Source organism: Sceloporus undulatus, chromosome 2 (genome assembly GCF_019175285.1).
Source record: "Sceloporus undulatus isolate JIND9_A2432 ecotype Alabama chromosome 2, SceUnd_v1.1, whole genome shotgun sequence".
NCBI classification, from domain to species: Eukaryota; Metazoa; Chordata; class Lepidosauria; order Squamata; family Phrynosomatidae; genus Sceloporus; species Sceloporus undulatus.
This window is the reverse complement of record NC_056523.1, coordinates 261,883,374-261,908,358: the sequence shown is the minus strand read 5'-3', so window position 1 is coordinate 261,908,358 and position 24,985 is coordinate 261,883,374. Positions and strand designations below refer to the sequence as shown.

General features: G+C 39.8%; 1 protein-coding gene across 5 annotated transcripts in view; it reads right to left on the bottom strand.

Annotated features, from left to right (window-relative positions):
• Window positions 1-10,598: 10,598 nt before the first annotated feature.
• Window positions 10,599-24,985, bottom strand: part of ZNF608 (zinc finger protein 608) — a 148,637-nt gene continuing 134,250 nt past the window's right edge. For 4 of the 5 annotated variants that reach the window (XM_042451506.1, XM_042451505.1, XM_042451508.1 and 1 more), the window contains 6 exons: window positions 21,671-24,092; window positions 15,909-16,326; window positions 15,218-15,390; window positions 13,493-13,646; window positions 12,254-12,335; window positions 10,599-11,588 (listed from right to left, as the gene is read on the bottom strand). In XM_042451506.1, the coding sequence (XP_042307440.1) occupies window positions 11,582-11,588; window positions 12,254-12,335; window positions 13,493-13,646; window positions 15,218-15,390; window positions 15,909-16,326; window positions 21,671-24,092 (3,256 nt within the window). In that variant the 3' untranslated portion in view covers window positions 10,599-11,581. Of the gene's footprint in view, window positions 11,589-12,249; window positions 12,336-13,492; window positions 13,647-15,217; window positions 15,391-15,908; window positions 16,327-21,670; window positions 24,093-24,985 lie in introns of those variants that run through there. The other variant, XM_042451507.1, reaches the window with a different exon arrangement.

The following is a 24,985-nucleotide window of genomic DNA, read 5'->3' as shown; positions in this document are numbered from 1 at the left end:
GTATTTATAGCCTGCTCAATCACAAGGAATCCAGGCAGGTTACAGCAATAAAAATACAGAGAATACAATAAAATAAAATACAATAAGATAAGATAAGATAAAAGAGAGTGGCGTAAGTCACAGAATTCACAGCTAGACCTGATGCAACTGGGCCTGTCTTTTTCACTCCCTCCCAGGTCTAATGATGACAGTAGGTATGGAGGGAGGGCTTTTCTTCTTGAGGCAAGAATTTTATTTTAATTAATTTTAATTTAATTCTTCTCATTAAATTTAAGAGAAGAATTAGTGGACAGATGACATAAGTCACAGTAAACAGGGAGAGGAACTAGGTAGGGAAGGCCTGCTGGAAGAGATCCATCTTAAGAGCATTCTTAAAGACTGTAAGAGTAGAAATGTCATGGATCTCCTTCAGCAGGTCATTCCATAGCTTCGGAGCTGCGATGGAAAAGGTCCTCTGGGTGACTGAAGTTAGCCTAGATTTTATTGGCTGAAGTAGATTCTTCCCCAAGGACCTTAGAGTGCGGGACAGACAGTACGGAAGAAAGCGTTCCCTTAAGTATTCTGGACCCAAGCCATGTAGGGCTTTAAAGGTAATCACCAACACCTTGTACCTTGCCTAGAATCTAATTGGCAGCCAGTGAAGGGATTTCAAAACCGTTGTTATGTGATAATTACGAGAAGTACCTGTAATTAACCTGGCTGCCATATTTTGTACAAGTTGAAGTTTCCCAATTTGGCACAAGGGTAGCTACATGTAGAGTGCATTACAGTAGTCCAATTGAGAGGTGACCAGCACATGTACTACTATTTCAAGGTCTCCCAGTTCCAGGAAGGGGCGCAGCTGGCGCATCAGCTGAAACTGATAACAAGTGCTCCTGACTGTCACATCCCCCTGAGCTGTCAGGTGAAGAGATGAGTCGAGGAGCACCCCCAAGCTGCGAATAGAGTCTTTTGGGGGAAGTGTGACCCCATCCAGAACTGGCTGACATAACTCCTTACCCGGGCTCGGGTTTCCTATAACAAGTACCTCCATCTTACCTGGATTCAGCTTGAGTCGGTTTTCCCTCATCCAGTCCATTACCGCCCCAAGACAGGCATTCAGAGGGGAGATGCCATCCTTAGTCACTGCATCAGTCTGACACATAGAGAAATATATTTGGGTGTCATCAGTATACTGATAACACCCCGCCCCATGTCGCCGGATGATCTTGCCCAGCAGCTTCATGTAAATGTTAAACAGCACGGGAGACAGGATTAGTTTCAAAGGTGCTACAAGACCCCTTTGCATATTGCTATATAACAGGTGTATATCAATAAATATCAGGATCTCCTGATAAAAGACTCTCATGGTCTCACATGATCATAGACAAAATAAGCACAGTGAATTCTGGTTCATCAGTAATAATCTGGAGTTAGTAATTTGTGGCCCTCCAGATGTTGATGGATTACATCTCCCATCACCTTGCCTTATTGGCTCTGGTGGGCAGATATACTGGGATTTGTAGTGCAAGAACATCTGGAGGGCCATAAGTTACCCACAGTTGAATAACATAGTGAGGCATGTGCTTCACTGTCATTGCTAGGCCATCGGTATTGCATTAACATATAGCTGATTCAACATCTAGTTTGGCCCTAAAACAACAAAAATCACTGCCACATGAACATATTTGTTTTTAAGTGTCTCTCTGGCATCTTCCCAGTAAGCTTTTCAGAAGCTTACTTTCTGCCGAGATATGCTTTGGAAATTTCTATTCTACAATCTGTTATGGACAAATACTGTCGCATTATGCTAACAATAATAAATAAGCACTACTCTATTAACCACAAGCTCAAATAACAGGAATTGTATAATTAAGGTACGATGCTATAGAAATTCAAAAGCCCTTTAGAGTGTTGTTGAAAGAACTGTATAAGAATCCACTGAAATAGGCTGCCAGTACCAGTGCAGTGCAATGGTTCATTTGCCAGTAATAAAAGCTGTTTCTGAGAGTATCCATTGCAACTTCTTATATTAGTGAGAAATAAGAAATATTCCAAGTAATTAACTTTGGCAGGCTATCAGCTTTATTTTTAAAGCCAATTCTCATGGATTGCCTTGCTTACACACCAAACCAAGAGAGAAATTTCAGACTTGATAAAGATTTGTCACTCTCTGTATGTGCCTCCTAGTTACCAATTGACTTATAGCAGACCTGCACAACCAGGTAGTAGGTAGGGGTCAAAATTAAAATAGGCTAAACTTCTTTGGGCCACAGATAGGTTGTTAGCAGCTCAGTTTCCAAATAAAGCTATAATTAATAATTAAACTATCTAATCATTAAGTATTAATTATTAATTAAAATAATTATTAATTAATAACAATTTTATTAATATTAATTCTATCCTCTTCTTCCTCTTCCTCTGACCGGCCCTATCCTCAGGAGAAGGGTGATTGGCAGAGGAGCCTTGAAGAGTGAGTGTTCAGCTGTTGTCCTCTGTCTCCTGGTTCTTTCCTGGAAGAAAGCTGAGTGGCGAAGGAGCCCTGAAGTCATTTCAAATCCTTTGGCAGGCCACATGTAGCCCTCAGGCCATATGTTGTGCAGGCCTGACTTTCAGCATCCACATGAATTTCATGGGGTATTTTTATGGTAAGAAATTCTCAAAGGTGGTTTTGCCAATTCCTTCCTCTGAAGTATAGCCTACTGACTTGGTATTCCTTGATAGTCTCCCATCCGAGTACTAACCATGACTGAACTTGCTTAGCTTCCAAGAGCAGACAGGATCTAGTGTTTTCAGGGGGGTTTATCACTACATAATTTGCAAAGACTTTGCCTGAATATTTGAGGCAAGTTCAAGGGTACAGATGCACACAATGGAATTATTTATTTTTCCCCTGTTCTATGAACAAATCAGCAGACCACTATGCCATATACAGTGGACCCTTGTTATACGCCGGGGTTTGGTTCCAAGATCCCCTGTTTATAACAAAATCCATGTATGCTCAAGTCCCATTAAATATAATGACATAGCAAAATGGTGTCCCTTATAAAAAATGGAAAATCAAGGTTTGATATTTGAAATTTATACTTTTTTGGGAAATTTTCAAACTGTGGATGCTTGAATCCATGTATAAAAAATCAGTGTATAAGAAGGGCTGACTGTAACACACTATTTTTCAAAGCTATCTTTGCTTTGAAAGTACTTTGTCATATAGAATAGGAAAATACTGCTTGAAAGACTGAAGCCCAAAGTTCCCTTGGAGTGAGCGCAGAGAATAACCTTAATCTTTGGGTCCTTCCTCTTTTACTATGCATGCGAATACTTCAGTTGACAATTATGAAAATGAGATTTGTGGCCAGAATTTGAAAAAAAAAGTTTTGGACTAGTACCCACACTAACTTAAAGATTCTGTTAGCTGTCATCCAAAACTTTTTAAAGTTCTTGGCTATGGGCATTACTCGGAGTGTCATTTGGGAACACCTTGAAAATGATGGATGGACTCATACCCTGATTCATACATTAGCACTGTGATGCTGTTGCTATTGAGAGCCAACTCACGAAAGCAAAAATAAAAACAAAATAAAAATCCTTCATTACACACTTTGCATTGAACAGTGGATGCTTATTTAGTGTTGCATTGATTCTAATGGTGTTCACAATGTAGTGGTTTGATGGGTTAGGACTCCAGGAGACTAGGGTGCAAATACTTGGGCAGGTCACACTCTCTCAGTCTAAAAGAAAGGAAATGGCAAATCTCCTCTGAAGAAAGCTAGTCAAGCAAGACTTACGATATGGTCACCATATGCTGGAGTTGACTTGAAGATATGTAATAGCAACAGCTGAAAATTACTAAAAAGCTTACTGAAATGTCGGTGAGCAATTTGACCCAGGATTTTATTTCTCCTTCTGGCTCCTACAAATTGCTTCTGTCAAAAGTGGGTGTCCTTTGCTCATCCCATTTTCATCCCATCTTCTCCTCTGAGGCCATTCACATGGAGTTAGTCACAGACATTTTCCTGCCTGACGGAGAACAGGAAATGGAACCCGTCATCCACACAGATCAAGATACATGGTACTCAATGGGCAAGTCATTTTGGCAAATTGGGCAGAAAAAAGCACAGAGCATGTCCCCCTCCTACTTGATAGTAAAACTACAACCACAATAAATGAAATCACTAATAATCTGCTGCCCTTAAATGACACTCAAGATCTACTGCCTGAGGCAGCTGTTTCATCTATCTAACATTAGAGCCCATCTTGTGTCTGTGTGATCTTAACCTATTCATTTGTTACAAATATTCCTAACAGCTTGAGGGAGCAAGAGGTGTGTGTGTGTGTGTGTGTGTGTGTGTGAGAGAGAGAGAGAGAGAGAGAGAGAGAGAGAGAGAGAGAGAGATAGGCAAGACAGTAGTGTCATGGCAGCAAACTGCAATGTTTCCCATGAGTACAATGTGCAATGTTTCCCATGAGTACTTATTTTGCAAGACAGCTGAGTCTAAGAGCAGAAATGAAACAGAAGTGATATGGGTGTTCCATGATGGGAACACCTTTCATTTTTTCATGATGATGATGATAATGATGTGGTAACAAGGTTGGGCAAGGCATTTTGTTACTAAGGTAGATCAGCAAATGGCAACAAGATGGAATTTATTTTTAAAGCCAGCTAAGTTATTTTGGCACAATGAGGCATAGGATTGCATAACTGAACCATTTCCTACTTGCTGCCCTTTATGAAATCAAAATTTCTTCCCTGAAGTGACTAGCTTGCTCTGCCTGATGGTAGAACTGGCCCTGCTTCATAAAAATATAAGCAGAGGATGAGACTGTGCCATGTTATTGGTGTTGAATAACTGATATTTCCGTGGTCCTCTGCACTCATTTATCAATCCTCCTCCCTCTGTCTAGCCACTATTGGGATAGATGTAGGGTGAGTAGGGGAGAGGTACCTATTCTTCAGCCTTAATGGGCCTAATAATTGCTTTGGAACTTGTGGAATAATATTTGTTGTTATTGTTGTGTGCTTTCAAGTCATTTCAGACTTATGGCAAACCTAGGGTGAAACTATCATGGGGTTTTCTTGGCAAGATTTGTTCAGAGGAGGTTTGCCATTTATTGGGAGAAAACATCCCTCCCAGTGACATTGTCTTGACCACCTCAGCCCACTAGACCACACTGCTTTTCTATAATGATTAAACTGTCCCAGGTTTTTCCATAGCTTCAGGACTGTAAAGCCAAGACATTTGAAACTTGGCATGGAATCTAATGGGACTCAGGGGTGTGTACCTCAGCGTCATTTAGTTTTTAATATTAATTACTTTGAATGGATTTACATTTATCTGTTGCACACTGTACCATCTTCCGTTACTATGCAGCAGACTTCCCTAACAACGACACACTTATTATTCAGGACAATGTCTCCAGTGTTTAAAAGGAGATTTATAAGAAGCCAGTTTTTTTTAAAGGCAGGTAGCAAATAACAGCAAGTTAGCAAGACTAACTGAGATGGCAGAGCAGAGCAAAATGAGTAAAACTGCATTCAGAATAGCTTGAGACTTCAAAGCAAGACAAGAAGAAGAGTAGACAGCAATGGCTAGAGAGAACCTCTGAAGAGAAAAATCAAAATCTGCATTATTGTGGAATTCCTTCCAGTGATAAACTGTGACACCATGATAACTGTCTTTTGGGCAAAAATCCATCACTGATACCTTTATTATCTAACCGAAATGCACAATATATTTGTTGCAAACTTTGGAAGCTCCATGGGCTTCTTCATCACGTTATAAACCAAACAAGAGAAAAAACAAAACAAAAACAAAAACAAATGGAGATGTTAGTCAGATGCCTACATGTTGTTTCAGTCCTTAGTAAAGATGTTATGATGGGGAGGATATCTTTTGCAGGCAGGTTCCTCCTCATTCTGGCCATGTGGCAATTGAGAGATGTTCAAAGTCCAGGAAATTTAAAGTTCATTTGCATCTCAACAGGGACCCCTCTTTTGCAATCCAATATGTCTCCATTCCAGTGAGGTCACAGGCATCTTTGTAGGCAGAGAAGAATAGATTCCTCAAGAAGTCTCCATGTTTTTGCATCAGGAACATTTTGGTGATGTAGAGGTAAAACATGTGAATTCAGTCCAAATTTAAGAAGAAAAATTGTTTTACCTTGAAGTCCCAGTCCACAGGCTGCTCTTCATGATTAACATCTGCAATTGTTTTTTTTTCTTCTTCTCCTGTTTGGTTTGTAACATCTTGGCTGATGAAGAAGCCCATGAAGCTTATTGTGCATTTTGATTGGCCAATAAAGATATCACTGATGGGTTTTGTTTGTACTTGTTAAATGGCCAACACAGCTACACCTGCATATTTTCTGTATTTTGGTCATTAGGTTTAGATGGATATTTTGTTACTGGAAGTGGCTCTGTTTGTGGTTTGAGAAAGGGGGACTTATAATCCTGCCATTTCGGCATAGACCACCTCCTGTTCCCACACATGGACTTTTCTTATGATGTAGCTATTCTCCTCTAAACTCTCCAGTGCATTCTCTTTTTGGCGCACTGATGCTCTGTAGTATGATCTGACTGTAATTTTAACCGATTCTTTCCATAAATTCTGAGAAGAGCCTCTCCTTTTATCACACAATTAAAAGACAACATTAATAGTATAAAACAGGAGACTCAGAGCTAATGTTAAACCCCCTTCTTTTTATAGTTAAAGGGCAGAAAATAATAATAAAGGAAACCATAGCCAGGAATAGCTATAAACTAGTTCCTCGAGGCTCAAATACAGAATAAAATCTTTAATATCAATTATTTAAGCTTCATTCATCAAGGAAATTTATTTTGCTTACTTTCAGTCAGTTTTAAATCACATAGGTCTGAATTGCCAATAGTATAAATTTATAAGATCTGCCTTGCTGGAGAAGTCTTAATGGCCCTGGGGTGAAAATCAATGGCACATTTCAATATAAAACTCTTCTGAGATTTTAATAGAGGGGAGATAGGGAAATATACTTAATTGTCTGATAATTCTGTCCACAAAAGGTCTCCACAATGAGTAAGTTTTCTCCCCTACATATTACTTAATGAAATCTAAATTGTGCAGCATTAGAGCCTTTATGTTAGCATACAGATATTCAGAATGGGATGATATGAATTGGTGAGGGATAAATAATGGTTGTTAATCAATAATTCTTACTGCTAGCCACTAAAGAGGTTCTTTTTAGATCTATAATACTGCAGCAGAAAGAATAGTAATGACAGTTTCTTTGTAACCGTACAGAAAAGCATCATATGTTTTCTATTAGGAATATTGTTCCTAATATAGCTTCTGTTACAAATATTAGGCATATTGTTCATTGTGGTTCACTCATCTGGTTCTTACTTTCTGAGTACTGACCGTGAGTGACTTTTGTGTCAATCAGTGTATCATTTTTACCTAAGGCTTAAAGATATAATGTAAAGCAACATTATGGCCATGAATTATTTCACACTCATGGAATTATTAACATCTGGTTTATTATAGTACAGTAGAGAAAATGCTGGGCAGTACTGAATGTATTCTGGAGAGAGCCTGCTGTTTCCACATAAAAGCTCTCAGGTTTAAGGCCTGATGTCTCCTATTATATGGAGTCAGGTTACAGGAGCCACAAAACATCTTTCTTCCTGAGATCCTGGACAGCCACTGCCAGTCAAAGTAAACAATCGTTAGCTGGATGGACAATATTCCAGTCTTGCATAAGACTGCTTTCTTCCTGACGCCCCTAACCCTAGTACATACTAGGTACGTACAAAATGGCGGCGCCCTTCCACACGGGCGCCACCATCTTGACATTGCGGATGCATAGCGTCCGGACGTCACGTGATGGAAGTGATGCCGCGAGTGCACGACTAGCACCTCGCGGAGCCACTTCTGGGGCGCAAAAAGATGCACCATTTTGGTGTTTCTTTCTTTTTTCTGCTGTGCCCGGGAACTGCGCGGTTTGGCCGCTGTGGTTCCTGGACACAGCAACTGGCGGTGGCGGCAGACCACCGCTTTCAGGCAGTCTGTAACACACCAAAGTTTGAATTACCAGAATACATTCTACAAGGGGCTGCTTTTGAAAAGTGCTTAGAAACTTCAGTTGTCCTAAAGAATCAATGGAAATTTGGTTATTCAGCATTTGTGTGGGCTCCATTTATTTAATCATCTAATCTACTTGAGACTAAAAATATATTTAGGCCTTGTTTTTAGGTGACTCAACCATAATCACATATTGCACTACGTCTGTGGCAGTACCACACAGGATTATGTCTAGTGTTGCCTCCCTTCTGGTTGGTTCTAAGACTCTGTCCTTTAGGATATCTAGAAATTCTATTTGTTATGAACCGAACATGTATTTATCTAGTGAATGTGAAAGCTGAATCACCACTTTTCTTGATTTTATTTTCCATCTCAACATCCCTGTGAGCATTTTAATTAGGGAGAGCACAGCACGCCTTTGAACACTTATGTTCTTGGGGCCTAGTATTGTCACCCATAGCTGTTTTGTGGGGCAGCCAGACTCTTTTAAGGTTTTTAGCTTACTGATTGCTGTGCCCTAATATACAGAGCAACACCATCTTTGTTACACCCTTCCTTATCATTCCTACAATTTTTATCTAGAGATGACTGTACCTTAGTAGTTCTATCACTTCCTCCAGGTATCTGCTATATGCAATGCAGACACAGTATGTTTTCCTTTAACTCCAAGCACTCTAGAGTATCTTCTTGCATTAGCATAGAAACACCAATACATGGCATATACCTTCAGATATCTCAGACACATAGGCACGATCCAGACAGGCCTATAGTGCGCCCTCATCATGTGCTAGTTGGCCGAGGTCGTACCGTCCATACGTGCCTCACCCCAGCACGTGATGAGGGCATCAAAATGGCGGCGCCCTGTACAGACGGGCGCCACCATTTTGATGCGACAGAAACCTAGAGTCTGCACGTCGTGGCACCATAATGACGTCACAATTGCGTCACTGGTGCATCACGGCATCATTATGGCACGACAAAAAGAACCCTCTTTTTGCGGGTTCTTTTTGCTCCACGAGGGAGCCGCGCAGTTTGTCCGCTGTGGCTTCTTCGTGGAGCAAAACAAGGCGTGGGCAGACCACCCTTTTTGGGTAGTCTGTACCCTGCCGTATTTTCTATGTAGAAATGAAGGCCTCTTCAATTGATTGTTTTGTTTAATTGTATGTTCGTGTATCCATCTTGTTGCGATTTGAGCAATTAGAAACATTTTCACTTATACCTCTTGAAGATGATTCAACCAGAACCAGATGCTTTCTAGGTCCTGTCAGCTTTACCCCAGTGTTTAGTTAAACGTTGCTGTGATACTTTTTTTAATGTTACACCTTAGTAATCTGGTGCTTTAATGGTTCAAATAGGTGCTGTCACCTTTGTGCAGGCTTGGGGCCAGAATGTTTTACAGTGCCTAACAAATCATCCTTCCCACACTATCATCTTATTTGCATGAGCTTGGCTTGCAAGCCTATGCTGTTACCTACCTTGAGTCTCATTATTGAGAGAAAGGTGGGATATAAGTCAAAACAACAACAACAACAGTCTTTCCCTGTCTAGCTAAGTGTTCACATACAACAGGAAACATTTCAGAGAAATCTACCTTGGAGACTGCAGTTTTCAACAACAACAGTCTTTAATAGTTGTATATTTGGATTGGCTTGCCCTGTGGTGCTTTCTCAAAGCAAGTTAGATATCAAATTTCTATAGCCTTTTCCAAAGCTGAGTTAGGCCCTGTGCAGACCAGCCATTAGGGCCGGCCAGGGGGTGGAGTCAGGGCATGGTGTCCACATGACACACACCCCGACTCTGCCCCCAGAGTGCCATGGTGCAGGGTGCCACTCCACACGGCACACAGCATCACAGTGCTCACAGTGTCTCCAGCCGCCCCTTCTTCAGTCAGATCAGGGCTGCAGCAACCGCACACCGTGGCCTCAATCTGCCCTTTCCAGGTGTGAAAAGGCCCGTGCAAAAAGTGGCTCCTTTTTTGCGCCCTGGAAAGGGTGTGACAGCCATGCCCATACGTTGCTTCTTCGGTGCAGTGTCATGTGGATGCAGTGCCAGACGAGTGCTGTGATGCCGCACACTGTGTGGAGCGGTGCACGGCGTTATAACACCTTGGGGGGCAGAGTTGGAGTGTGTGTCATGTGGACGCGATGCCTCGACTCCACCCCCAGGACATCCTTAATTGCTGCTCTGAAGAGCCCGAGACAGATTCCCTGAAAATGTAAAACTACTACCTTGTTAAGTGGTCCTGTTTTGCTTGCAAACTGATAAACATTTGTCTATACAAGTTTAATGTTAGGATGAGGAGGAGGATAGACCAATGAGAATTCTAGTGTCTCCTAGCTCTTGCATAGTATTATAGTTCCTAGGGCACCAATGACACAGTTACAAGAATCAAGACAGTCTTCTACTATATTTTAGTCAAAGAAAGAGATGCATACTTCTCCATTTTAGAGTATACTGAAATACCCTTTTTCAAATGCAGATCAGAATTCTAATGTGAACATGATAAGGTGATAAGGTGTCCTATGCTCAATAATTTTTAAATGAGTCATACAACACCAAAAGTACAAAAACAGCTTTTTTTTTTAATTCTGATTGCCAAATTATTTAAGGCAGGTATAAAAATGAAAGCATTCAATATACATTTTACATAAAATAAACTAGATTACAGCATAAAACAAGTAACCAGGCAATGGCATTAAAGTCTCTCTTCTAAAACGGGATAATTGTAAACATTAAAAAAAAGACTGCAGGACTATTCAAGTAATAGAACAATCACAGACGTCTTCTGGTATGCAGGCTATTGGGTTATTTGCCATTCAAGATTATAAAAAGGACAATTCATTATTCACAGATGCTCATTATTTCCCCATTTAAAATCTGTACATTATGTACAACACAGTTTTTGTGGTACTGGCAAGCCCATGCCTTCCAAATGTATATTCTTCACAATACACAATTACAATGAAACAGTTAATACAGTAACATTTTACACTGATGCATCTTAATAGGAGCCACCAAATAGACATCTAAATTGTACCAAAGTGTCATTGTCATCATCACAGTTACCCTCTACTGAGAGTTGTGGGCAATATTAGAAGGGTATGCAAGATTCAGGCACACAGATACATAACATTAGTTATTTACAATTTGAGAAAAGCATAAAGAAGGAAAAAGAAACAAACAACCTTTTTGTGGTTAACGTTTTCTAAACAAGACAAATACACTTCTTTTCATTTACTTTGTGGTTTACAACTTAGCAGCAGACTCTTTGTGTGAGCCTGATTACCAATACAAAAAAGAATATATATATATATACACACATGTATATATGTATATATATATATATATATATACACACACACAGAGAAGTCTAAATACAGCAACATTGGTTACTCTGTGATAAAAATCTGCAATTTACAAAAATGAAATGACTGGTTTTTGCCTGCCATTAAGGCATTTCAAATTAACACCATGGAACTGATGTCTGTAATAAAGCGCTTTTTTCATGTGATCCAGTCACATGTTGAAGTACATTTCCATATTTATCATTCTCTGAAAAACAAGAGAAAACAGAAAACAGTGGTTTTAGAAGGACATATTTTCAATCATCTCTCAACAATCTCAATAAAATGAAGAACAGAGAGTGGAAAAAATGAAAAATGTTGTAACAATATTGGGAGGACTTGAATTAACCCTGCATTTAATTATATATAAGGTTTCCATTTCCTTTGAAAGGTCAAAAAGTAATACTGTTTAAAAGCCCATGCATTATTTATAAAGAAATACATATCACATGTTATGTGAAGACAGAGTGCTGTATTTTCTACTAATATGTGTCTTCTCGCAAGTATACAAAATTTCAGATGTACATGTGGATTACAAAGGAGCATACACTACATATACTAAAACAACTCGAAAGCTCTAGCTACTCTGTGAGGTTCTAAATGACTTGCTCTGACATGATGGGCAAGATATGTACAAATATTTCAGAAGAACATAGTCAGCTCCAGTGATTAATTGTCTATGCTATGATAACAACTCAGTGGAAACTGCTATGGTGAATAGAATAATGCTGCTATCAAACAAACAAAGCATTTGTGATATAAGAACAAAAATCTATGAAGAACCTTCGTTTTCAAACACTGCAATTTGCCTTCCCCACCTTTTCCTATTAAGATATCTGCCTGAGAATAATTTGTGGTTTCCAGGATATTTACCTTCTTTGTGCAGGAAACATACCAGATGCAGATGCCTGAGCAGCTACCTGCTGAGTGGCAACAAGGGCAGCAGAGGTCAGCCCTGGAGGAAAGATGAAACAGTGTATCTTAGTGGATGCATTTCCTCAGCTTGCTGGTCTTTGGGAGAGTCAACAATAGGTACAGACCTCAGTTTTAATAAGACATGAATCACAATAGCACTGCTATACTCTGTGCAGAAGGCATACATAATTATTGCAGGCAAGCCAGAAAAAAAAACCTGCCTCCCTGTTCTAACCAGCATGCCTTCTTAAGATTCCACCTAATAGGCATTTTATAAGGAAGAAGGCATTCCGCCTTATTGTATTCTTTTCCAAGTACTGCACTGCATGGTGCTAAATGGCTTGTATGAATTCTTGAATAGGAAGCTCAGTAGAAATAATAGGCACCAGGAAACAACAAAAATCAAAAGCCACAGTGAGTTACAGCAACGACGTGGTAGCTACTCTGAACATAATACTTTCAATAATAGCTATCATTTTAACATTTTCCCTTTTGAATGCACATAATGTATCCCATAAGGCATATGGACCCACTGAATTGCATTCTGAAACAGTCAAGACTTCTACACAAGAAAGAAAAGGAACTGCTAAGGCACAGAGTGAATGTAATGAATTAATGCTATTAAAACTACAAATACTATAGCAGTTCTTTTCTGCATGTGAGAAAAATATCCTTTTAATATTCATAGAATACAAGGGCAGAAGGGAAAAAGTACCTTTGCATTATCTTACTATGAACCCATCTGCACCTCAATTCATATGTGACCTGTAAAAACAGTCCTGATTCTGGAGCCGGAAGAATTTTAGGACTGACTGGTAGGTCTTCTCTTACAGACAACTGCTCCAAAATATTTTTATTGTGTATATGTGTGCGTATAACTGTCTGCAAACAGCAGTTAATAAGGAATACAGTACTTTACTTCAAAAAGTCATTTAGATGGCTCTTACCAGTTTAATTCAAGTTAACACTTTACTTTGAAATATTCCTGTTAGGCTTCATAGTACATTAAGCATGTTAACAAAAAGGATTTTTTAAAAAATAAAGATATTGTCATGCAGAAACAGGAAAACCTAATCTCTTTATCCTACTATATGTATAATTCTTTATACCAAGTTCCCAAAATGAGTACAATCATTTCAGTAGTTCTAAAAAAAATTAAAAAATAAAATAAAAGAAGCTGCTGCTGCTGCTGCTCACCTTGAAATGGGTCATATTGACCTGGAATTAGTGGGTAGCCCATTCCAACATGAGTGTGGTGATGTGTATGAAGATGCCGCTGGCTAAAAGGAGAGTGACGATCTCGCTCCCGCTCTGCTTCTCTTTCACGCTCAGCTGTAGATTTTTCCACAGGCTGATAACAAAAGGGTGTTAAAACAATGTCACACTGAAAGATCCATAAAATGATGTGGTTTACAATTTTCTCTCTGACTCAGGATACTTTTATGCATGTCTATGTGCCTTCAGTCACCAGTCGACTTATGGCAACCCCATTTACTTCATAGGATTTTCTAGGCAAGGAATATTCACTCAGAGGTGGTTTTGTCAATTTTTCCCTCTGAAATATAGCCTACAGCACCTGGCATTCCTTGGTGGTTTCCCATTCAAGTACTAACCAGAGCTGACCCTGCTTGGTTTCCTAGATCAGTATCTAGTGCCATTAGGGTATTTAGGAACGTTTTACACTTTTACAGTACAGCACATTTAATTTCTCTACAGGCATGATGCTTTGTAAAAAGGCACTGAAGGATTTTTCAGCATCAAACAACTAGTCCAAACTATTTCATTTCTCATCAACACTGTAGATTTAACCAATTTTACATTCAGTTGATGTCTGGCACCTCCAGTCTGAACCACTGGCAGGCTATGTCAGCTTGCTGTAGGGTAACTACAATTTATTCTGGAACCAAATCAGCACTGCTTGAGAAGCAACAGCCCCACCCATCCTAATTTTAACATAGGTTAGAATGGCCTTTTGTTTCAACAATTAAAATGAAAAAAACAAAACAAAACAAAACAAAAACAAAAACCAACATTTTACATTTTAACTGTGAACTGTGAAACTCAAGCAAATTTTCAGAGTAGATTATTGTATTTCTTGTTCTGGTATGTTATGTTTTTAGGTAACTCAGCTTCTCTACTATGCCTTATCTTGTCAAATTAACTTAAATACTCATCAAAGGAAAATGCAATACTACACATCAAACAGAACCAATCTAAATCTAACTGCTATTTCCAACTAGATTAGACCCACAGAATCAATGGAAATGTGGTAAGTCATAACTTCTTTATATTCCACTGATTATGTGTGTCAACTCTAGCTGGAACCAGTAAATCTATTTAGGCCACAGACATTTAAAACTAAACTCCAACTAAACCATTAGCCATGTCTTCTTATATCAGTAATGCAACCTAACTCCTTACTTTATTAGTTCGAAAATACATTCTTGATGCATTGCAACATACAGCATTGGCTATCTGTACAGATTTGTAGGTGTGCTTCAGTTGCACAGCTTTTTTTTTTAACAAAGCCAAATCACACTTACTAGTACTCATCAATTATGGGGTTTAATCTTACTTTAAACCACAACTAAACCTCAGGATGATCTGGAGAAAGAACAATTCCTGTAGTGGTTGCTGGCATCTGAATCTTCACTTGATGGCAGTGCGCATGAACTGTATTATGTACTGTATTCAAATACTGTAAACCACTATAAGCAGGAATAATTCTCTGAGAAGGAAGTGAAGAATTAGGCTCAGGGCTTGGTTTTTTGAGGACCCTAGAGAGTCTGTTTGGGGCCTTTCATATTAGTAGACAGTGAGTATTGAAAAATCCTTGCTCTATTCTAGAAGCATGCTGCCAAAGACCCACCACTCTGATTGTGCCCAATATACACAGTTCTAAAACAATAAGAGATGTCTTACAGCGGGAGACTTGCTGCGATACTGGTTGGCATGCTGCTGCAACAAATCCAGTGCTTTAGATTCAGTGGTTGATTTTACGCTGATGCTAGGGCTGGTACTGACTTTTTCCACCTCTTCTCTCCCGGACATCTTCCCATAAACAGGATAATGAAATCCTGGCGAGAGATAGGCCCCTGCAGATAAACAATAAATGTCATATCAAGTAACTGTTTACATTGGGTGGTGGTGGTGGTGACAATTCTAAATACATCCAATTCAAACTACAAAAGTAATATGCAAGCAATCTGATTTTCCTCCCGCACCTCAGATAATTCATGCTAATGAATGGAGGGTTATAAAGAGGGTTGAGCTTAGAGCCATTTCCAGCATTTATGGGTCCTTTAAAGTGAAACAAATAGTAAGCATAATGGTTCTGACAGTAAGTGCTTAGAATATTTTTATAGGCAATAAACTATCCTTCAGCATAATGGTCATACCAGAATGTCAATGAATCCTCACTGTTTCTGTATCTGGGAATGTTGACAGTTCATAAAAAAGTAACAGCTTTTGTTAAATTTCTTTCACTCCTAGAACTTTGTAAAACAAATCTCAACTGTGAAACTTCTAATTTTATTTTGCTACTAAAAGGGAGTGTCAAAATAGAATGGCTACTGTCTCAATTGTGCCTGCTTCACCAAATTTCAATACATACCTGGATAACTGTGCATGAGAACAGGAGATACAGCCCGGTATGCAGGATGATTAGGATCATACATCTGTGGATAAGGGTAAGCGTGCAAGTACTGTATATATGACTGATGCTGAGTCATTGGAGAGGAAACAGCCACTCTAGCACCCCGTGACTCCTTCCAATTTACAGGAGTCTTTCGATCATCATTTTTTATCTTGTTCTCCTCCAACGACTGGGAATCAGAACGCTTCATCTCCTTAGGCTCCTCTTTAATGCTGTTTAATGAGACAGGAAGGTTGGGGAAGGAGGCTTCCTTATTAGGTGTTTTTCTGGGGCTGTCTTCTTTTAACTTTTTTTCTCGTTCTAGTTCCTCTGTTTTCTGCTGATCAAGATATTTTGGTTGATATACATAATGATGCCACGTTCTTGTATCTGGGTCCTAATATAGGAGGAGAAGGGGGGGGGGGAACATTAGTTCATTTTTAAAAATGTAGTGTATAAAAGAAACATGGTCACAGCTACTTTACTCCAGCAGAGCAGAGTGTGAGTGTGTGTGTGTGCACGGAAAAAGTGAGAGGGGCACAACCTAAGAGCTACTTTATGCTCAGTGTTCATTCGATGGAAAAGCTGGCCCACTGCCATATGACATGAAAACTGTATTAGTATAGTTGCAAAAGCACTTTGCTAGGCAGCACAGGACAGGAGCTTAGTTTTGAGTAATTACATTCTGTCGGCCCTAGAAAAATAACATTTTTGGAAATCTGAAGCTAGAAAATACAATTTGGTGAAAACCTGAAATACAGATAACACTTAAAATAATCAGGCATAAACTTAGAATGCATCAAGACTGAATTAAAAGAGCAGAAAGTCCCAGATTTATTCTTGTTCATTCCAATTTTAATTTTGATATCCATTAATATTTTTTTTACCCCAGAAAGTTTTCTGTCAGCTCCTGGTACTTTTTATACCAGCTCCCAGGTCATGTTATTTTAGTTAAGGTAAAGGTATTCCCCTATGATAACATTGTCAAGTCGTGCCTGACTGTAGGGGGTGATGCTCTGTTATTAAGCCAGAAAGCCAACGTTGTCAAAGACTACTCTGTGATCATGAGGCCAGCATGACTGCAAAGAACGCTGTTTACCTTCCCACCAAAGTACCTGTTTATCTAGTGGTAAATAGTGGTACCTATTTATCTACTTGTATTTGCAAGCTTTTGAACTGTGAGATTAGCAGAAGCTGGGACAAGTGATGGAAACTCACTCCATCATGTGGCACCTGGGCCTTGATGTTCTTGATGAACTTGATGATCTTGTAATCAAGAGAATCAGCGTCTTAACCGCTTGAGTCACGGCATTAACCCAGTATAAAATCAGAAAGAACAGGAACAAAACCTGGAACTTTTCAGTCAGTCTGGTTACACCCATAGTTTATTTTATTATTATTATTTTGTAAAAGAAAGTCACTACATGTAACTTAGTAGATGAAACTGTATATTTTGGCTTATTTATGAAAATGTATAAATATAAGTGGCTGAACTTTATCCAAACTATGATTAAAAATATGCACTGTTTTAGAGGCAGAAGTAAAGAAGTTAAGTTCATTTAAGTTTGGGCTCACTAGGAAAAGTTTAAAATAGAAACTACCAACAATAAACAATTAAAAAGCATTGGACTATGATTCTGGAGACCAGGGTTTGAATCCTGTCTTGACCATAGAATCATAGAATCAAAGAGTTGGAAGAGACTGCAAGGGTCATCCAGTCCAACCATCTACCATGCAGGAAATCCAAATCAAAGCATCCCCGACAGATGGCCATCCAGCCTCTGCTTAAAGACCTCCAAGGAAGGAGACTCCACTACACTCCGAGGGAGTGTGTTCCACTGTCGAACAGACCTTACTGTCAGGAAGTTCTTCCTAATGTTGAGGTGGAATCTTTTTTCCTGTAGCTTGCATCCATTGTTCCGGGTCCTGTTCTCTGGAGCAGCAGAAAACAAGCTTGCTCCCTCCTCAATATGACATCCTTTCAAATATTTAAACAGGGCTATCATATCACCTCTTAACCTTCTCTTCTCCAGGCTAAACATCTCCAGCTCCCTGTGTCGTTCCTCATAGGGCATGGTTTCCAGACCTTTCACCATTTTAGTCGCCCTCCTTTGGACAGGCTCCAGTTTCTCAATGTCCTTTTTAAATTGTGGTGCCCAGAACTGGATACAATATTCCAGGTGGGGCCTGACCAAAGCAGAATACAGTGGTACTATTACTTCTCTTGATCTAGACACTATACTTTTATTGATGCAGCCTAAAATTGCATTGGCCTTTTTAGCTGCCGCATCACACTGTTCACTCATGTTCAACTTGTGGTCTACTTGGACTCCCAGATCCCTTTCACATGTAGTTTCATTCAGCCAGGTGTCCCCATCCTATATCTGTGCATTTCATTTTTCTGCCCTAAGTGCAGTACCTTACATTTCTCTGTGATGAATTTCATTTTGTTAGCTTTGGCCCAGCTTTCTAGTTTATTCAGGTCATTTTAAATGTTGATCCTGTCCTCTGGGGTATTAGCTATTCCTCCTAATTTGGTGTCATCTGCAAATATGATAAGTATGCTCCCAATTCTGTCATCCAAGTCATTGATAAAGATGTTGAGTAACACTGGGCCCAGGAGAGAGCCCTGTGGGACCCCACTGGTCACTTCTCTCCAGGATGAAAAGGAGCCATCTTTGAGCACCTTTTGGCCCATGTAAACCCATTGGGTGACCCTGGGCAAATCATACTCTCTCAAGCTCAGAGGATGGCAATGACAAATCTCCTTTGAAGAAACTTGCCAAAAAACCACCATGATAGGTTCACCTTAGGATTGCCATAAAATGACTTGAAGGCACACAACAATGACTTGAAGGCATACAATAACCAATTCCTAACTAGGGTTACAAAGAATGACCAGGATGAAAGAACTATATCAATACTAGGAAAAACTTTAGACTTCTTCACTTCCAGCTAAAATCTTTGCCTCACAGCCAATCTTTTTTTGAAACTAAAGTCAAGAAGGCAGTGCGAAGTGCTGTTCAAGGAACAGGTCCTTTCATGTATGTTCCAGCTTCTTGGGCCACGCCTGAAATAGCTATTTGGAAAGTGGCCTGTACACAGCTCAGCATTATCACACAGGAATAAAAAAAAAAACCCTCATGGTCTCCACCAGAAAGGCTGAGAACAGAAACACTTTAGGGTGCATCTACACGAGGGCGTTCCCAACCTGGGGTACCCATACTCCCAGGGGGTATGGGGAAGGAATTTTAGGGGGTGTGATAAAGATACTAATGTGAATCTATATTAAGTTCACTTTTGTCAGTCAAGAAAAAAAAAACTTGGAGTGTCCAGAATCCACAGGCAGACCTGTGGATTGCAATTTGCAAGAAAGTGACACGTTTTTCTAAAATCATGTTAGAAGCAGGCGCAAAGAAGTAAATGAATTTTATGTTCACAACTGTGATTTACTGTTTACATTTTCTTCCGAATAAATTAGAATTTAATTGCTCAATTTAGATTTGCCTTTTATGCATTTAGTTAAAAGCTTGCTTTTTTAAGTTTAATTTGTTCACCCGCAGTATTATATGTGGTTCAATTTCTGATTACAAAATTAGAAATTAGATGTCTTCACCTTCAAATGTGGTATTACTTTTGTAGGAGGTGCGAACATTAATCAAACATTTCCTAGGTGTGTGGAGCATAGAAAAGGTTGGGAACCACTAATCTACATAGGAGAAATAATACAATTTGGCACCACTTTAACTGTCTATTTTACAGAATCCTGGGATTTGTAGTTTTGTCAGGAGCTAGCAGATAAGGCTCAAAACCTTGTAAAACTACAGGATTACTTCTCCAGGATGCATGCATAATTAAGGAGTATGAGTATATTTCAGCATTTCCTTATGTAGGGTTAGTAATGCTGAAGCCTTCAAAAATGGACTACAAATACTGTAATCAATGAGACAAAATTAATTATTCTGTACCTATATTTAGTTAGGCACCAAGTTCATTCCAGAAAATAAGGCATTACATGTAAATTTAACCATACTAATGTACGGTAAGCCCTACTGATTTCAGTAGGTCTCTAAGGTGACTAAACTGGGATCTAACCCAATGCAAGCTTGAAAATCCTGGCATGTTGGATTGACCCTCAGGCAGTCTTCACATCCCTGGGCTTTCACATTAGTTGTGGTGGTTTCTGAAGACTGTAGCCTTAGAATTCTATTGGAATAACTAATTTTAACGAGACAGGAGCAAGCATGTAAATTATACAGAGCTTTAAAATCAAGAATGTTCTTGATAATGCTCACACTTCATGTAATTCAATATAAATACACTGACATCTCAGGTTTTTCCAGAGAAAAGTGAATTCAACAGCCTTCAGACTCATAACATATAGATGAATATATGGTAATCCAGATTAATGAATTTTCCTATTAAACATGGACTAAGGCAGCCTAAAGTGATGTTTAGCAGAAAGGAATTTCCATCTGTGATTTCTTAATTAAGGAAATTCCTAGCTCTAGAACGGTGAGGAAAAAAAAAGAGAAACAAAATTGCCATATTTTTAATCAAACTGGGAACTTCTGTTTGTTAATTCCAGTGTTTGGGAATGGATGAATAGTGTACAAACCAGGTACGATCAATATTAGTCTGCATAGTAAAAAGCACCTGAGACTAGATTTCTGTGATTGGACAGAGTAAAAAGCAGTGATTAACATGGAGATATGTTATTTACATCCTTGCAAGACCTCTCCTTTTTGTGCTTGAACATTTTTTGCAAGTACAAAACTGCAAGTTTGGCTGTGATATATTTGTATCTGAGGACGTCCTAATATGATAAACCAAACTGGTGAGGAGCATATCTGCCATCAGGTACAGAATGGAATAATTTAAAAGACAGAAAACATTTCTTTTGTATTATATGCATGCGACTTATACACACCCTTTCTTTTTATAGGAAATGGAAACTGGCTTCCACTCAGCAGAACTATCTTACAGTCAAGCTGTACTCATAAATGAGGATTCATGCACACAGTTTAAGGAGCATGCATGGCAGAAGCTTTCCTTTCACATAACCCTGCTGTGGTTTCACAATTTATCAGGCCAGAAAGTCCACAGTCACCTACTGATCAACTAGCCATGAACAAAACTTTTCCCATGCAGAGTGTAGTGGGAAGTACTAAGAGAATATATGCATGATGTTTAAAATGCAAAATATAAAAACTAAATTATGATGAAATTGGGAAGCCAAGAAGAGGCTCTTCTCTAATTATACAAGCAGCGGTTCCAAAATGGTGTGATTGATTTACCTTAAGTGCAGGGATAATTGGATTTACTGTCTCTCTAAAGAGACTGTGCATCCTGCCATGTTTCCAGTTGGCTATTTGTCTGGTCATTGAAGGTGAGTAAAAACAATCACCAGCAGATCAGGAAGTCCCTGCTGACACATCAGAGTGAATGCAGCACATAGGCTTAATAATGTATTTAACATGGGACTGTGTCATGGGAGATTGTGCTTGAAGTTCTCTTGTAAACTCTGATGCAATTCTGACATCAAGGTAAAACAGAGCTAGGAAATGATAGCACAGTAATAACTCTTGCAGCAAAGAAGACACCAACAGCACAAGCCTATGCAGGCATCCCACCATGATCAAAGGGGCTTACTTCCAGGGAAATGTGGATACGAATGAAGGCTAAACCTGTTTCAAATTCCTTAGGCTTGAAATCATTGCTTCTCCACCCTGAGGTCTTACCTGTTTAAACCTTGTAGCAGGATCTACTCCCGTCTGCTTCATAGAATCCATGACAGATTTCATTTCCACAGCTTCCTTTATGAGCTGGTGGTTTTCCATTTGCTTTGCTTTATAGCTATCTGACTGAATCTGTTGTTGATGATTAGACAGAATCTGTGGTTTGTTTGTTTCTTCAGTTTTATTAGGGACTGATGCCCCTATTTTAGTGTTTTTACTGGCCTCAGGTGTAGAAGGGGCTTTTGAAATAGTAGCTGAGGGGATGTTTTTCAGTTTGTCATCTTTTGATGCCTCCTTAAGGGGGAGTTCACCTTTCCTTTCACACTCTCTCCCACTCTGCGCCATTTTCTGTTCTGCCAATCTCTGGTCCTCATAATATTTTTCATACTGCTGCCTGTAAGCTGGATTAGAAGCCATTAAGGACTTTTGGTCCATATAAAGTCCATAAGCATACTGGCCATAATAAAGTGACTGGGCAAGTGCAGGGTGCCTCTGAGTTATTACTGACTGGTGTTGAGGCTGCAAGTTGGTAGAGTTAGATTCACTTTTTTTGGGCTCTGTTGGCTCGGCCTTGTCTTTCTTTTCAGCTTCTTCCTCTGCTTCTTTTTTTATCTTCATTCCTTGCGTGTTATTGCTGTTCCCAGCTGCAGGGGTGCTAACCTGTCCAGAGTGCATGTAACTTGGGGAATAATAAGGATCATAGCCATGGTAATATGGAGAATTGGACTCTTTTACTTGTGGTGGTTGTACAGGGGTTGAAGAATGCCCTTTTACAACACTGTCTTTATTAGAAATAATATCTGAAGGGGAGCTGGCCTTTGACCTCATACCCTCTGACCTGCTGTCAGAGCCACCATCATCTGCAGCATCAGAGATATCAGAGTAAGCAGGACTGTTAGTTTTAGCAGCAGCACCCTCTGCTCCATTCTGTGTCAACACATGCAGTGGTGCCATTGAAGGCTGTCCATTCACCAAAGTGCTGCATTCCATTCTTGAGGCACTCCCTATAGAAGGGCTGGGTGCATTGTCTGTGAAAGTGTAAACCTTATCAGCTTCAGCTTTAATGCTTGCCATTCTGCTCTCTTGAGATTCTGACAGTCCATTAGCTAACACTTCATTCTTGCTGAGATGTTCCTTTAAAAAATGCCCAGCAATCTCTTTCCCAGACCCTTTTGTGTCCTCTAACTTTCCCAGCTTCAAATCCATTTTAGGACTTCCACTCTCTTTGCTCTCTTTATCCTTCAGCTTTCTTTTCTCCTTTTTCTTTTTGTCTTTGAGTAATGTGAGAGCAGGGTTTACAGTGCTTGGCTCTCCCATAATTGTGGGCTTTGGTTGAATAGGTTTTAGAGGAGGGCTCTTTGGTGTAGCCTGCACAACTGTAGTTGTTAGTGAGGGCAATCCTGGCATTGAACCGGTGGTAGTGGTTGTAAAGGCTGCCGTAGGTATAGCAATTAACTGAGGTGGTGTTGGAGCTGGAGCTGGTGCAATGGGTCTGGCAGCTTTAAGCTTTGAAAGGTTTTTATCTACTTTACAGTTACTGGCTTTTTTGCCTTTGTCTTTCTCTCCCATATTCTTCTTGTCTATTAATCCCTCAGCTTCTAGTTTGGGCATTTCAGTAGTTAAAATGCTTTCTGCCACTGAACAGTTCTCCAAAGTCACTGTCATGTTAGAAATGACTGGCAGGCTGTTTAGTTCACTGTTTAAACTCCTCTTTTTCCCAGAATTCCTACCGCTGTTAGCCTGCTCCCTCTTCCCTTTTGGTGTCCCAGGAGTGCTGAGTGAACAAGGAGACGTAGGTGCCTTCAGCTGATCAAAATGTGATACATTTGTGCTTGGCTCATTGCATTCCAGTGCCACATTACTGAGTGCTTCCTCACAATCTGAGATTTTGTCTTCACAGTCAGGCTCAAACTCCAATTTGTTTTCTGGGTCCAAATGTGCATGAGCCTGGTGATACCTCAACCCATTAATGTGCTTGTACTTTTTGTTGCAATTGGGATGGGGGCAATCAATCAAAACTGGAGAAGAACAGCCTTGGTCCAAAAAAGTAGTCTCTGGTTTCCCCTGGGGAGTGGTTGGAGTACTTCTAGAATTGGTACGAACACGCTTTCCAGATTTATTGTCCTCTGAACTAGAGTTCAAATCTAGTTCCATGGGTGGCTTATTTTTCCTTTTATTGGTGGACAAGGGGCTAATTTTTATGTCTTCTATGGCACAATTTGGAGGCGTCCTGCGGCCACTAGAATTAAGGCTGCCCCGTCTCCCTTTTCCATTGGCACCACCTCTATTCTTGTTCTGCAATCCTCTGGACTCCGTAAAGCTAACATCAGTCCCAGGTGTGGTTGTAGCTGCTGCAGACCTTGCTCGTTTTCCTCTTCCCCGACCACCTCGCATTTCCAGGTCACTTGTTGGTGATTCACAAAACCTATGTAAATAAAACCAGAATTGGGTAGACAGGAGAAAATACCATAAACAACAGACTGAGTACACATCAAACCAACAATGCTCATGACAAAAGACAGCCTCAGTCATATCATCTGAATAAGGAGAATGGGTGAGACAAATCTGTATGTATTTTAATGGAGTGAGGATTGAATTCTCATTCATTATGTGCCTTTGTACACTGCTTCCTAGCCATCAAGGCAGTTAACAATAAAACAAGGTTAAATGCAAAAAATGTAGTAAAAGTAAAATAAGACCTTCAGAATCATCATGCTAAAATAGCAGCATGAAACATAAAAATCAAATGATCTTAATTAACCTCCTGAAGAAATGGAGAAGAGTGGGCAAGCAGGCCATACCTCCCTGGGCAAGACAATCCATAGGCTGAGTGTCATAATGGAAAAAGTTTCTGGCTGATTACCACCCGCAACGTATCAGAGGAGGGCTTCCATAACAGGATTTCTCCGACAGGATTTTATGCCATAAGAAGGAACATCTTAATAGTGAACTCCTTTCCAACACCATAATATATTTCCCCTTAATATCTATATCAGGGGTAGGTAACCTGCGGCCCGCGGGCTGGATGCGGCCTGGCGAGGCCTTGGGACCGGCCCCAGCCTGGTCCTGCTGCCGATTGCCGCCGGGGCATTTGGCCTCTTGCGCGCTGGGGCAAGGGGGGCAATTGTCTATAGACGCCTCAGAAACATGCATTTATATTAACATTTTTAAAAAATCAGTAATTTTTTTTGTGTGGTTTATTTATTTATTTAAATTTTTTAAAAATTATTTAATTATTTATTTTTTGGCTTCGGCCCCCCAGTTGTCTGAGGGACAGCAACCCGGCCCCCGGCTCAAAAAGGTTGCCTACCCCTGATC